This window comes from Python bivittatus, unplaced genomic scaffold (genome assembly GCF_059951505.1).
Source record: "Python bivittatus isolate LINGU-HERP-01145 unplaced genomic scaffold, Pbiv_v1 ctg000080_np1212, whole genome shotgun sequence".
In the NCBI taxonomy this organism is placed as follows: Eukaryota; Metazoa; Chordata; class Lepidosauria; order Squamata; family Pythonidae; genus Python; species Python bivittatus.
In genome coordinates this window covers 47,239,034-47,253,437 of record NW_028277035.1, presented here as the reverse complement: position 1 = coordinate 47,253,437, position 14,404 = coordinate 47,239,034, and the positions used below count along the sequence as shown (strand labels likewise).

The window sequence follows — 14,404 nt, the reverse complement described above, 5'->3', positions numbered from 1 at the left end:
CTAAGCAGCCCGCATGCCTCTATTATCTGATAAACAAACAACAGTCTTTGGAAAAAGTTGTACCTCATGCTGTTCCCAGGACTGGGCAGCTGGGACAAAAAGATCCCTTCACCTTTCCAGACAGTGTCCTGAAGAAAGAGGTGGCCAGTGGTGACCCACATGTTACATAACTAAGAAATACACATGGGTGGTCTTTCTTTTTCTTGGACTCATGATAGAATTGTCTCTTGTCACCCAAAATAAATCAATGACCACATTCCCAAATAAGTAACTCCACTCTCCTTTGACTCCCATACCATCTTGCATAAGGAGTTCTCTCTCATCTATCACCTCACAGGTTATGTAAGGAAATGCATCATAGGAGATGGGACAAGCTACAGAGGGATCCAGTCCGTGACTGAAAAGGGAAAAATATGTCAACAATGGCAGCTAAAATTTCCTCATGATCACAGGTAAATCTGTGTATGCCACCCCTTGAACGTCTTGAACGGCAATGTATAAATACATCAAATCAAATAATATAAGAAGAAATGGGTACTGTGTGGGCAGAGAGGCATTGCTTCCCTGTATTGTTGTTGTTGTTTCTGAGGCCAATGGGAAGGTAAGAGTAGGACCGAAGGGACACCCGACTAAAAATCTTCAAAAATATACAACAATAATCTAGTAGCTTCAAGATTCTTATAAGACATATATCTCTGCACTAGTAATCTATACTATTTATTATGGTCACAATCCTATGCACAGTGAGGCTTAGTGATTACCCTTTGGCTTTGCTGGTGCTTTCTAAAGCTAGCCAGGTTTTATGAAAAGGAAGCTTTAATGCATCCAGGAAGAATCTCATTTTGGAAAGCTGGCTTAAGGAATTGTGCTCTGTACAAAAGTGCTACTTTGTTGAGCAAGTCAGAGGCTGTCCATAACTGAATCTCTCTACTTTGCTTGGTCTGACCTTGTCACAGGCTGTGGTGCTAGGTATTCCTGCCAAGAGCAGCATTACCTTGTCCTGGGAAAACGAGGTGCAGATGGCAAGGAAACAAACAGAAAATCAATGCAGCCAAACCATAATTAGGAGATACTAGTCTTTTTCACTGTGCAGAACTTTTACTGGTCTCCATTTCCCTTGAATAAACTCTTCCTTTATTATTCCAGTTCTTAGCTGATGGTAGTGAGGGAAGACAACAGAGAAAATATCCCCCCCCCCCGCCCCCCATAGACCTGTCCCATTATAGGCTGTTTTTGTGCTGGTCTAAGACCATTATAAAAAGATTTGGTATCTATCTATCTGTCATGAGCCATGATTCAGTCTGACTCTGAATCATGATTCATGACACTATCTATCTATCTATCTATCTATCTATCTATCTATCTATCTATCTATCTATCTATCTATCTATCTTCTATTGTCATCCATCCATCCATCCATCCATCCATCCATCCATCCATCTCCCCATCCCACATTAAAAAAAAGGGACGCAAGCATTGATCCTCTCAAGGTATTGGTTCAAAATAATTTCCCACAAAATGTAGGACAAGCCAATGTATATTAACTTGTATGATTTGCACCATTTATTGAAACTGCAGAATTGGAGAGTTATGGTTATATAACCAAAGGACACTGATTTTGCAGTGAAATCTAGATCAATTACTAATGAGAAAATTTCCATTTCTTTGCCTCCTCCTGTTGCCTTTTTGTTGCTTAAGGTACCGTCCATCCCCATATAACGGTTTGGAAGAAAATTATTGCCGGAATCCAGATAGAGATGAACACGGCCCCTGGTGCTACACAACTGACCCTACTACCCGGCATCAAAGCTGTGGCATCAAGAAATGTGAAAATGGTAAGTAAGTTGACTTACAATATTTGCAGGGCACACATAAGTATATACAAGCATCCTGTGTAATTTTATTGTTCAGACATGTATGCTTTTGCACTGTTGATGTTTATTTTTAGTTTTAAATAGTAGTATGCACAGAATCCCTCATCAGTAATGAAGGTAGACATTCATGCTAGACAGGAAAAATGATGTTCACCTTGTGGATGACTGCCGCACGCATTGGGTCAAATGGATGGGGCGAGGTGGAACGAGTTCTGTTTCTGAAGGAAGTGGAAGTTACAGTAAGGTGCAAGCAGCACCTGTTCAATGGGGCCGGGTAATCAGAAATGCGTAGGGAGCCACGGATATGATTTGCCGTTAAGGCAGTAACAGATGCATAAGCATGCTTTGAGCCCAGGGCGAAGGGAAAATATTCGAAAGAGACTGAGATTGGCTCCCTGCTGAGTCCCCAAAGTATAAGAGGGAAGGAAGGAAAAACACAGTCAGATTTGCAAATTACTATTGTCTTTTTCAATAAAAGATAGTTCTAGTTTTCCTGTGGAATTGGTTTCCTGATCTGGACAACCTTGCAGGGCTGACTAGATGCTAAGCGATTCTTACTCCATAGCTCCTATAGTGATACTCTGTCTTTGCCTTCCAGCTGTCTGTATGTCATGTAACGGTGAGGATTATCGGGGATTTGTTGATCACACCATGTCCGGCACAGAGTGCCAACGCTGGGACCTGCAGCACCCTCACAAGCACCCATACCTGCCAAACAAGTACTGAGTTCTAGACATTGTGTAATCTATAAAGGGGCAAGAGAAAGGGCATTTTCTGTAAAGTATTCCCATGGTGGTACTTCCTAAGGGATAAGGAAATCCTAAGGAAACAGAGCTATTAATATCAGTCAGAGGAATTGGCTTGTATCAGTAATGACTGCAGTTGTCATAAACCCTGTTCACACTAATGTGAAATGCATACAGTGCATACACAGACACTTCCAGGTTCAAATTCTGGCATCTTCAGGGCAGCATGGATACATAGCAGCGTAAAAGGAACCTTGTTAAATCAGAGGTCCAATGGCTAGTTCAGAATTTTGTGGCCACAGAGGCCAGTTACTGGCCTTTACTTTCGGAAAACTCATAGGCTGGTTACACTTGTGTGCTTGTGTTTCATACACAGGCATCAATATATAACAGTGTGACTGGCACGCTTTGATATCCTTAATCCTTTATATTTTTTAAAGCTAAATTGGTAGCAATTACTTAATCTAGCAGCAAATTTCACAGCATAACTACATTTAGCCTGGAAAAGTAGTTCCATTGATCATGCCCAAATCTCCCATCATTCAGCTTTGTTGAGTTACCCAAAGCCCCAGGATTTTAAGACAGGGAGAAAAACATCTTCCTATCTATTTTCACCACACCATATCAGGTCCCCTCTTATTAATCCTTTTTTTTTTCAAATGCTCAAAAGACCCAGCCTTTGCAACTGCTCATTAGAGAAAAGTAGAAAATAAGATATATAAATAAAAAATGAAATTATAAATAATAACCTGTATCAGAGAAGAGTTGCAATATCATTCCCAAATGTAGTAACCAGAGCTGTACATAGTATCCTACGTATGGTTGCATCATAGTTTTGTTTAAGAGGGTTAAAATATTGACAGTTTTACTTTCAAGTCTTTTTCTAATGATCTTCAATATGGAAACTGTTTTTCCCCCACTGCAGCTGTACATTGGCTTACATTTGCATTGGACATAATCCTTCTTGGCCACTCATTGTTGGTTGGTATATATGTGAAATTAGGATTGGTTTGTTCCATTTCACATATATTAAAACTTCTGCCTGAAAACTGTTGTTAGGATGGGCAAAGCTGAGTTAAACTGACCACTGCTGTAGTCTCATTTGGTATAAGGCACAAGGCAGCTTTCAATTTTTAAAATTTTTATTTATTTATTTATTTATTAAGCAAATTTATAATGTCTCTATCATCTTCCACAAGCCTGCTTCCAGTTTGATACAATGAACAAACACCACATTTATAGCAACCAGAAAGGTCTGTTTTTTTCTTCTGATGTTGGCATTATGAATACAAGTTCAGTGAGTTTCAGAACACTGTGCTTTTTATAAAAATAAAACAAAAGTTTGCATTTCTCTCCACAATTTAATGTATGCATTTTTCTTGCATTTTTGAGAGAACTGTTATCACAACATTCAAACAGATGAAAAAAATATCTGGTAATTTAGTTTCTGCTCTTGTATTTGTTCAGAAAATACACATTATGTTGACTTGTTTTAAAATGGGAACCAAACAAATGTCTTCCCTTTGGCTGCAGCTAGTAACTGAATTAAGACTGATGGAATCAAGTCTTCTTCATTCAATGAATCGTTTAGGTTTTGCCAATCCATAGGCTTTACTGTTGACCAATCCTTTTCCAGAAATGTGAATGAAAATCATGTTTGCAATATTTGCAATATGCAGCTGTATGCGTAGCACCATACTGAGAACTTAAAGGAATTGCCAGAGGGCTGGTTCCAAGCTGCTGACATTTTCTATTTGCTCTTGGAACAAGTCACCGTAGTTTGCCTCTTTTAAGATTGCCCCCTTGGTTCATTCACGGGTTGATCCTGAACCCTACATGGTTATGAAGTGTGTTGCTCAGCAGTTTCAATGTACTTGCAATTATGCGTATCTAACTTGTGAAAAATATCATTGGCCTTTCCTGAAGTGAGTGGTGGATGGGTGCGCCTGATCAGAAAACCATGTTCTTTTCCTGTATGAAGTATGACACCTGCAGTGTTGTCTCTCCTTAAGGGAAATACTGAGAGTAGTATTTTAGTTTAATTCTTCCTTCTCTCTGCTGTTTTTTTTCCAAAGATACCCAGATAAAGGCCTTGCTGACAATTATTGCCGTAATCCTGACAGCTCTGAGCAACCTTGGTGTTACACAGTTGATCCTGCCAAGGAGCGTGAATTCTGCCACATTCATAAATGCAGTAAGTCCCTCTGAGGTTCCAGGGCCTATTTGGAAATATATCAGTCTCAGAGAGCTAAAAAAAGTCATTGTGATCTGAACCCAGCATGGGTTTGGATCATGAGAGGATCGGTCATAGTCTCTTTTTGAGATGCCAAGGGGAATTTGAGAACATATGTGGAGGACAAACCTGAATAATAGCATTTACCAAAGTTACATGTAATGAAGGGAAAAAAGAATATTCTGATGACTACTATTTTGTGATGCACAAAATCTGTCTCTTAATATGACAAAATGCAATGTAGAACTCCTCAGCACTGTTAAGTTGCTGTGGGTAATTTCTAGTTCAGTTTGCATCCGGCACACTCCCAGTCAATCCCTGTACCCAGATCAGAGCAAGCGCGTGTGCCACTCAGTTCACCTAGCAAAAAATATAGCTTGAAGTTTACTTATTAAACATCTACAACAGTCTAAACACATCTAACTAGCCAACGGGACGAAGACAGGCATAAACAGAGAGAGTTATAAACAACAGGCTAGAGATAAAAGGGCAGAGGGCCTAATAGCACCAATGTCCGTTATCTCTCTCTCAAAAGGCCAGAACTTTCCAGAGCCTCTGAAAACAATCCTGTAATTAGCAGGGGCAGTCCCAGAGGGAGCGGCCTTTGGTTATTCCAGCCTTACCCCTTTAATGTGCCTAACAGCAGCAGAATAGAGACAGAGAAGGCTGGACACCAGGTAATCCCTGCTCTGTTCTGCACCATTAAAAAAACCATTTGGTGGATGGGACTGACGTGTCCAACGCTGTCTGCACAATGCACTCTCTCTTTGCTCATTCGGTAGTCTCTAATCCATTTTGTAATTGTAGATTACACCTAATAGAAACTGGAACGTAAACTTTACAATTTTTTAACCTCGAATCTTGAACAAGTAAAAACGTTCTTTTCCAGCAGCTTTGATGTAAGTTCAGGATGAATGTACTGCTGTTTTTCTGTCTCACTTATGAATGTTTGCTGGATTCGTGCTGAGGTGGATTTGTGATACACTTTGTGATTTGATTTCCATGGATTCTCCCTTTTTGGAAGCAGAGAAACGTCCACGTCTGTCTACTACAACCAGCTGTTTCAGGCTGAAAGGAGAAGACTATCGAGGCACGGTGAATGTCACTACATCACGCGTCCCCTGCCAACGCTGGGACTCACAGACACCACACCGACACAATTTCCACCCTGAGAAATATGAGTGCAAGTATGCATTGGTGATGCTGCTCTGCCAGGAATATATCAAGTCAAAGTAGAAATTGGATTGGAAGCATTTCCTCTGATAAGATTTCCTGCTGCTGGGCATAAAAAGTAAAGTCTCCCTCCAGCTGAGTTCCACCCTGATGGCTACGTGGGCACATCCATTTTGGTTTGGTTTGGGACAAAAGTAGAGCTTCTTCAGGGTGTTTTTTTCAGCTTCCCAGTCTAGCCTACAGCTCTATAATGTGCTGGTGGTCGCACATCCAACTGGGTGGACCTTTGCTTTCTTTTTTCAAGATCAGCCATGTGATGCCACCTGGGCATGGTATGGCTTCATTATTTCACTGGAGGGTGGGAAGACATTTTCTTTCAGTCAGAGCAGTTTTACACATGCCAGCCTGGGAAAAGGGGGCATTGATTTTTTTTTTCCTGTATGCACATCATGGTAAAAAGTAAAGCTTTAGAAAGTGGCTCAGAACAGATTCTCTTTAAAGGCAGTGCACCCTGTGCTTTTGGATGTGTTTAATCAAAGAAAGGAATTTCTTATTACAGCTCAAAAGGGAAAAAATTAAAGGAAAAGAATCCAAATGCTACTTTTACTGCTTTACTAACCTCTCTCTTTGGTTTTTCACCAACAAAGTGTTGTATCAAAATCACTTGTGGGCTTTGGCTTCCTTCAGAAATTCCACCTGAACATCTGTGCCTGTTAGTCTCTCCTCTACATTTCTCTCCTGGTGTCCTTTAGTGCAGAGGTCCAACAAGATTGAGGATGGATCACTGTATCAATCACCTGAGAGGGGAGAACCCACCACTCTTTCTTTCTTCAGAGTGAGGCATTGTGGGTAAGATGGTAGCCATGGAGACCCCTTGTGCTGTGGCATCATAGACTCTGACCAGATTGCCAGCACTGCCTCACTCAAGCTTTTTCTCATTAGTGAGTCAAATGCTATTCACCCATTCTTGTGTTGGCATGAAACAGTGCCAGTGTATCATTTGTGACCCTCTCAGGCCCAGCCCAAGAACAATGGTGAAACAATCCAGTTGAGTAAAGTTCCTTTATTTGCTTACACCTTATAGACAGAATCTTGCCAGACTCAATCTATGCTACTGCCACAAGTGAATATACCCTGGGAGATTCTAGGGAGTGGCTATCCTGAACCTCTTTCGCTTCCCACGCTCCCCCTGCGGTCTGTGTTGTCTTTTGTCTCTTTTTCCTCCCTGGAATGCACCCCCTCCTTCCTGATAGCCTTGATCTCTCGCATCACCCTCCGCTTCGTAGATACATTCCATCACAGACCCCCATTGTCAGCCCCAATCCTGCCTCTGCCACATCTGTTCCAATTCACCGTTGGATGGTGGTGTTCTAATTTGTGAGTACGGCGGTGCTCATCAGCAAGCTAAATGGTTTTCTCCTCTGGCTTTGCTGCTGCCCCCTTAGCAAGTCACCACCCAGCAAGGAAACTGAAATGGAAGCTCTCTTCTTTTCTCTGGAAGCTTGGAAAGTGGCTGGCAGGTTTCCTCAAGGCCTCACTCTTAAGACATAGAGCAAGGCATGAGGATAGACAGGATAGCTAGACCAAAGAGATTGTCCAGCTATGGAGAAACCCCTGATGCCAGATGTCACTGATTTTCTCTCTGAGGACAGATATATTCCAAACCAGGCCTCTGGTGACAATAGCAAAGCATTGACTGTTTTACCTAGAAAAGGCAGTCTCTTGGATTCCCCAGTTCCAAACCATTTAGAGATTTCATAGTTAAAATAATCACTATTGATGAAGCTCAGAAACAGACTGAAAGCTTACATGATAAACTAACTTGGATAACAGGACTTCACTAACGACAGGTCTGATAAAAGTCTAAAAAATCTTATGACTACAGGCTATGTTATAGCCATGGACCAGCTAACCCTGAAGGATCTTGGAAGCTGCAACAGAATCTATGTTGGAGGCCAGCCAGAAGCATTTGGGTGCTTCTTCAGGACTGGGCTGGTGAGGGTGCCCGTGTTCTGCCTTGCTTGTACCTTCTAGGGACCTGAGGGAGAATTACTGTCGGAACCCTGATGGCTCAGAGGCTCCCTGGTGCTTCACCATCATGCCCCACCTACCCAGAGCTTTCTGTTTCCAGATCAAGCGCTGTGCTGAGGATGTGGAGGCGGAAGGTAAGAATGGTGGCCCTGTGGCTGGGATCCAGTGAGATGCTTTTCCCAGTGACTCTTCCCACGGGAGTTTGGGCTGCATTATTCCTAATGTTTGAAGTACCATTGTTTGTTCTCACTACATTAGAAATGAAGCAGAAGTTCTGCAATGACATTTGAGTGACTATAAAGATTCCATGATTCACTGTGTCAGAGATGAGGTGGATTGAAGGGGGATCTATAGCAAAACTCTGCAGAGCAGTGCTCCTACTTTTCTATCCCAGCTCCTGATTTTCCATCCCAGCTCCTGATTTTCTGTTCCCCCTTCCAGTCCATCTCTAATCCAACTTTTTTTAATCATTGAGGATGCTTCGTTCTCACTGCAATGTTTTCCCCCTCAAGATTACCCCTTCCAGCAAGTCTTGGGTTCTCAAAGGCTGGAGGTTCTTATTAGTTATTGAACAGAGATTGGCAATCTGGTGCCCTCCAGATCTTCCAGGAGAGCAGTTGCTTGGTAGCTGGGAAGCATAATGTTTGGAGCTCAAAGCATCTTTATGTGTACAAGGACATGCAAGTGCACTCAGGTGAGCCCTTTGTTCCTACAGACTGTTACCATGGAAATGGAGAAGACTACCAAGGCACTATTAGTAAGACCCGGAAAGGAATTACCTGCCGGAAATGGAAGGAGCAATCCCTTCACACACTCCAGTAAGTCTATGAATGGTGGGCAGTCTCTTGGTATGCTGTTTCTACTTCCCTCTTTAAGCCTTAGTCATGGCAGGGAGGATAGAGGAGTAACCCTTGCTAGCACCTAGATTTCATGAAAAATGCTCAGTCCTCTCAGACTGCAGCTATCATCAGCCCTGATTCTGAGAGAAAGCATGTCACTTCTCATGGTCTGTACTCACCCAGCAAATCCATTATTCTCTGAGGGCGAGATTGACAGGATCTGAAATGTGTTATTAGGAACCATGCCAAGTTTTTTTTTTAAAATGTTAATAATAATATGGAGTGGGATCACTTCAATGAGTGATGAAAATACAGAAAAATGAGCCTGACAAAAATCATCTTTACAGCTGTAAGGGAAAAAAAATCTCTCATTGGAAGTAAAACAGGGAGAAAAGTGGTGGCTGGCCTCTTGCTATAGTGCCGTTTCCCTTCTTAAGTTCTGGAAGGATGGCAATTTGATGAGCTCATAAAGCTTACTGCTTCTCCCTCTGAAAAAGAGTTGTAGAAGAGTACTTCCCTATTGCAGGGCTGTTTTGGGAAACAGATACCACTTTCTGTTGGGGTTGGGTGAACCACCAAAATCCTGAAGCAGGTGGGCAAGGCCATGAAAGTAAAGAAAAGCCCTGTGTTCCTAGCCCATTGCAGCCCTTCACTCCAAAAGTTGCTGGATATCCACCCAAATAAAGAAAGAACATCTAGAGCCCAAGGTAGCCTTTTTTTGTTTAGGGTTCTCTACGGGTTGGGAACTGGGGGTTCTAGAGGTTACCTGATGGAGAAAGTTGTCTTAAGGAGCAGCAAGATTTTATTTATTTATTTACATTTATTGGCCACCCAACTTCAGTGACTCTAGATAGAACAAACTGAAAGACAGAACAAACCCAAAATCTAGAGTTGGGTAATGGTGGTATTGGGACCAACCAAAATGGTGCTAAAGAAGCAAGATTCAGATTCTCCACAGCTCTTTGTAAGGCAAGATATTAGAAAAAAAACTGGGGGAAAAGTCCAGAAAAGAGTACACCTTTCATGCCATGAATTTTGCTGTTCAGTCAGTTTGAGATTGAGTTTTTAGGCTCAGTTTAGTTCTAAATGGAAAGTGGAAGGTGGAAGGTGAAATGGTAGCTAATGGTAGTTACTGCTTAATGAGGGTACACAGGTTTTTTAGGAAGACAAAACATAGCTAATAGAAAAGAACATTTTGTTTGTTTATGTTTTTGGTTTTTATAAATATCAGCAGCATCAGCATTGGTGTTTATTATAGCCAAAAGACCCAAATGTTTTTGATAAAAGAACCAGAAATGAGTTTTAGGGAAAAATGTGTAGTTATTCTGTTGGGTGACATGAATGGATGAGTAAGAAAGAGACAACAGAGACCTGAAAAGGTGATTGGGTCATTTAAAGACCCAAGAATAAATGAAAGTGGTGATTGGTGAGTACCTGTTTAGAAAAGGTACTGTTTGCTTCAGATACACAAAAACTTCCTGGTGCATTAAAAAAAAACATTAACAGAGATAGATGAATGTCTTAGTTTTGCTTTCAAGTGTAAAAGAATAACAATGCAGTTTTTCAGCCAGTCTAAAACAAGAAGAGCGTCAGATCACCCCTCCCGCTTCCCTTTTTAGAACTGCAATGCCGCTTGTATTTATGATCTGGACCTGATGCGTTTTAGACAGATATTAAAAACTGAGCTCTTTTGGAAAATGTTCCAGTTGAATTCACCACTGTGCCATTTTCTATTCTTATATTTTTCCTGCCTTTTTGCCCTTGTGATTGTTGGAGATGATTCATTGGGTTATGATTGTAGGACATCGATTTTAATTTTTCTATGCTAAGTTGTTCCCGTATGTGTTAAGGTGAGAAAGTGCCAATGGGAAGCCACAGGGTACTTTGGAGTGGGGCTGCTGTTGAAGCCTCCTTATCTCCAGTGCTTATTGTCCCGAGATTGCATGTGTTTTGTGTGAGTCCAGGAAAAGACACAGCTACTTCAAAGAGGTTCCAACCATTGTGATGTGTGTGCCCACACACCTTCCAAAGCTCCTTCCTGCTTCAGTTCTGAAGTGCTGCACAGGAAGGAGCATTTTAGAGCTTTGTATAAGAATTATAACGCTGTGAAAATGCTGAAAAATGATAAAGCTGCTGGTGGAGACAGACAGTTGGAGACATCTTAACATACAGATGTGTTTTGCTTGTGGAGTGGCTGAACAACTTGCTTAATGTGGGAAGGTTGCATCTGTCCGACAATTGGAAAAAGGCTGTTGTTGTTCCCCCAATCAGAGGGAAAGGTAGCAAGAATAAATGCAAAAACTGCAGAGGAAGAGCTTGGCAGAGTTCTGATCAAAAGGGCATAAATGGTAACAATGAGCAATATTTGGCAAGTGTGGTGCAACTTTATGCTGAGCAGGAGGTGTGCAGACCAGATTTTTGCTTTCAGGAGGTGAAGTGTATGAATATAAGAAGGAAAGTTTGCTGTTGCAAGTGTGTTTGTTTAAAGAAAGCATATGATAAATTGAATAGCCTTGAATTATGGAATATTTTACACGACTATAGAGTTGAACATTGGTTACTGTATGTGATAAGAGCTGTATATGATGGGAGGAGAGCACATGTGTGAATAAATGCAATTCTTAGTGAATGATTCACCATCAAGCAGGAAGTAAAACAAGTATGTGTGATGTCCCCTTGGTTATTAAATGTAATAATGGATAAGTGCTTAAGGAACGCTTGAGGTGAAGGGCATTGGTTGGGGAAATGGATGTGTGCATGTTGGTTGGAGATGAGCATTTTTGTGTACTTTTGCATGCAGACAATGCTATTAGTTGGTTGAAAATCTGGCTGATCTGCAGCAAATATTAAATAGATACTATGACACAACAAGGAGTATTTGTCTGAAATACCAAAGGCATATCACATCAAAGACCAAGGTAGCTGAGTTTGACAGAGACTGTGCAGTGAACAATTACAACTTATACATAAATAGTGAAAAGCTAGAGCAGGTAGATGTAGCACTTTTTTGGGGGGAAATGTGGTGTTTATCAGAATTACACAATTATGTAAGAGTGAGCATAATTAAATCCCTAGGTGAAGGAGAATTGCATTCTCTCAGGAGTCAAAGATGATCATTTGAATTTTAGGGAAAAATTAGTATCTGCCAATGGAAGTGCTTTCAAGTGTCTGAATCATCTATTTCAACATACTGACAGCTGTATACAACTTTTATGAAAAAATATCAGTATAGCAACAATTATGGGGAATGGGGGAAAATGACACAACACTGAACCAACAGTTTTTTTACTTTCTCAGGCACATCTCTCCCTTGCTCCCTGATGTGCGCCTTGAACAGAACTATTGTCGTAACCCTGACAATGACAGTCATGGGCCCTGGTGCTACACTATGGATCCTAACACTCAATTTGATTACTGTGCCATAAAACCATGTGGTAAGTTTGATTCATCATGAAGTAATGGACACTGCCCTTGGTGACTTGGGAACCCTTCTTGGGAACCAGCTATAGGTATGATCTCCTTGCCTAGGTTATCTTCCAGAGGCCAAGATTTTTCATGACCACATTGACCTCTTAGTGACCAAAGGAAGTGAGGGCTTTGATTTACCTTCCCTGTTTTGATGCAGTAGTTGTTTGTTTACTTGCAGCATAACTCTTTTGAGCATGTTGGTAGCATAGTAACACATGGCACAGGCATAGAACATAAATTAAACATTCTAGCACAACCACAATTCCCATTTCTAAGAGGGGAGGCTGGGAAGACATAAAAAATACTATAATGTGACTTCTCTCTTGAGCATTGAGGTGTTGGTATTTATGTTTACAATAGGATTGGGTATCTCTGGTGTTACTAGATTCTAAATCCCATTAGCTCCAGACAGCACGGCTAGTGGGTGGGGAAAATGGGAATGTTAATCTAACAACCTCTGGAAGATCCATCACTTCAAGTACTTACTAAGGCAGTAGTTTTTATTTTATTCAAAATAAATATAGAAGATTTTATTTCTCACTTTTTTGGCTTCAGAAACAATCGTGAGTAAGTGATGGCATATGATCCTGAATGCCAAATAGGTTGCTATACCTAATGCCTGAAAGCTGGTTTGGTTTGGTGGCTAAGGTGCTGGGCTAGAAACCAGAAGACTTGAGTTCTAGTCCTCCCTTAGGTATGAAATCCAGCTGGATGACTTTGGGCCAGTTGTTCTCTCTCAGCCCAACCCACCTCAAAGGGTTGTTGCTATGGGGAAAATAGGAGTCAGGAGCATTAAGTATATACATCACCTTGAGCTGATAAAAATAAAGGTGGGATAAAAATCCAACGAATGAATGAATGCTTGTTCAACACCCTGTCAAAACATTTGTTCTACCATCTGCTATGTAAAGGTGGGTCAGACACTTCTCCCTCTTAAAATGATCCTGAACCAGAAAAGGCCTCAACAGAAGTCCACACATAGTTCAACTCAGATTCACTTTACAGAGGTGTGCTTTTCACTCACTGAGGACAAAACACACAGTGACTTGCATTTTGTAGAAGGCTTTTGTGGATAAATGATAAACTTCACAGACTTTGGCACCCCGGAGATTTGCATGTATCAATCAGTGTTATGCTTCATTTCTGCAGCTGAAGACAAGAAGCTGTCCAACTTGCTGAATCCAGGTGAGTCTTCTGCCATGCATTGTATCTGTGGCAGTTCTGTGAGAAAGGTAGTTTTGGTAAGAAAGGGAAACAGGTGCACAAGGTTTCCCTGTGCCTTTGGCTCCAGGTTGCTGCCTATGTGAATAAATTAGAAATGAAGTCTGTTGCATTAAAAGGAAACCAACTGTTACATCAGGGCAATATGCCTGACTTGACTCCTCGGTTGCAGAGAATGTGGTTTTTGACGAGTGTGGCAGGAGGGATGAACGAAGAGATGTGCGATCTCGGATTGTAGGGGGCAGACCTGGAAACTCACCTTGGACGGTCAGCATCCGCAATCGGTGAGCAGAATCTGGGTGGTGGTGGGGTGCCAGGGGTTGTAAAAAGTACTGGCTGCAGATAGGAAAGCACAGAATAAATAGTGGTGGGAGAACAATCATCTTAGTAGTTCCTGTAAAAGGGGAGATCTTAGCCCTGTCAGCTCCTTTGAGTTATCACTGCCATTACTCATTGCCTTCTGGGTTGGCAGCTCATAAAAGATTGTAAAATAGGAAAGTTCTTTGTGCTTCCCTGGCAAATTGACTAGATGTTCTTATATGGCTGGGGATTTTTTTGCATGTGCTCTAAGGCCAAATGAAGTTACTTTTCGTCCAAGAGCAGAAAGGGGCCCACTGTGCACAGACATTAAGAGCCCTGGGGCAAAGTAAGGTGTTGCAGGCAACCCGGACACACCAAGAGGCAGGTGTTTTTTGTTTTGCCCTTGTGACACGTGCCACTTTTTTGCTTTCCAGAGAAGGAGTCCATTTCTGTGGAGGATCACTGGTAAAAGAGCAGTGGGTAATCAGCACACGGCTGTGTTTCTCCTCCTGGTAAGCA

General features: G+C 41.6%; 1 protein-coding gene across 2 annotated transcripts in view; it reads left to right on the top strand.

The window, feature by feature from the left end:
* Positions 1–14,404, top strand: part of MST1 (macrophage stimulating 1) — a 29,197-nt gene that overhangs the window by 5,397 nt on the left and 9,396 nt on the right. The window contains exons 4-14 of one of the 2 annotated variants that reach the window (XM_007420653.4): positions 338–452; positions 1,699–1,835; positions 2,473–2,593; positions 4,696–4,814; positions 5,878–6,040; positions 8,061–8,191; positions 8,773–8,875; positions 12,194–12,330; positions 13,514–13,549; positions 13,758–13,869; positions 14,320–14,397. In XM_007420653.4, coding sequence (XP_007420715.1) covers positions 338–452; positions 1,699–1,835; positions 2,473–2,593; positions 4,696–4,814; positions 5,878–6,040; positions 8,061–8,191; positions 8,773–8,875; positions 12,194–12,330; positions 13,514–13,549; positions 13,758–13,869; positions 14,320–14,397 — 1,252 coding nt within the window. The remainder of the gene's footprint in view (positions 1–337; positions 453–1,698; positions 1,836–2,472; positions 2,594–4,695; positions 4,815–5,877; positions 6,041–8,060; positions 8,192–8,772; positions 8,876–12,193; positions 12,331–13,513; positions 13,550–13,757; positions 13,870–14,319; positions 14,398–14,404) is intronic. The other variant, XM_007420654.4, reaches the window with a different exon arrangement.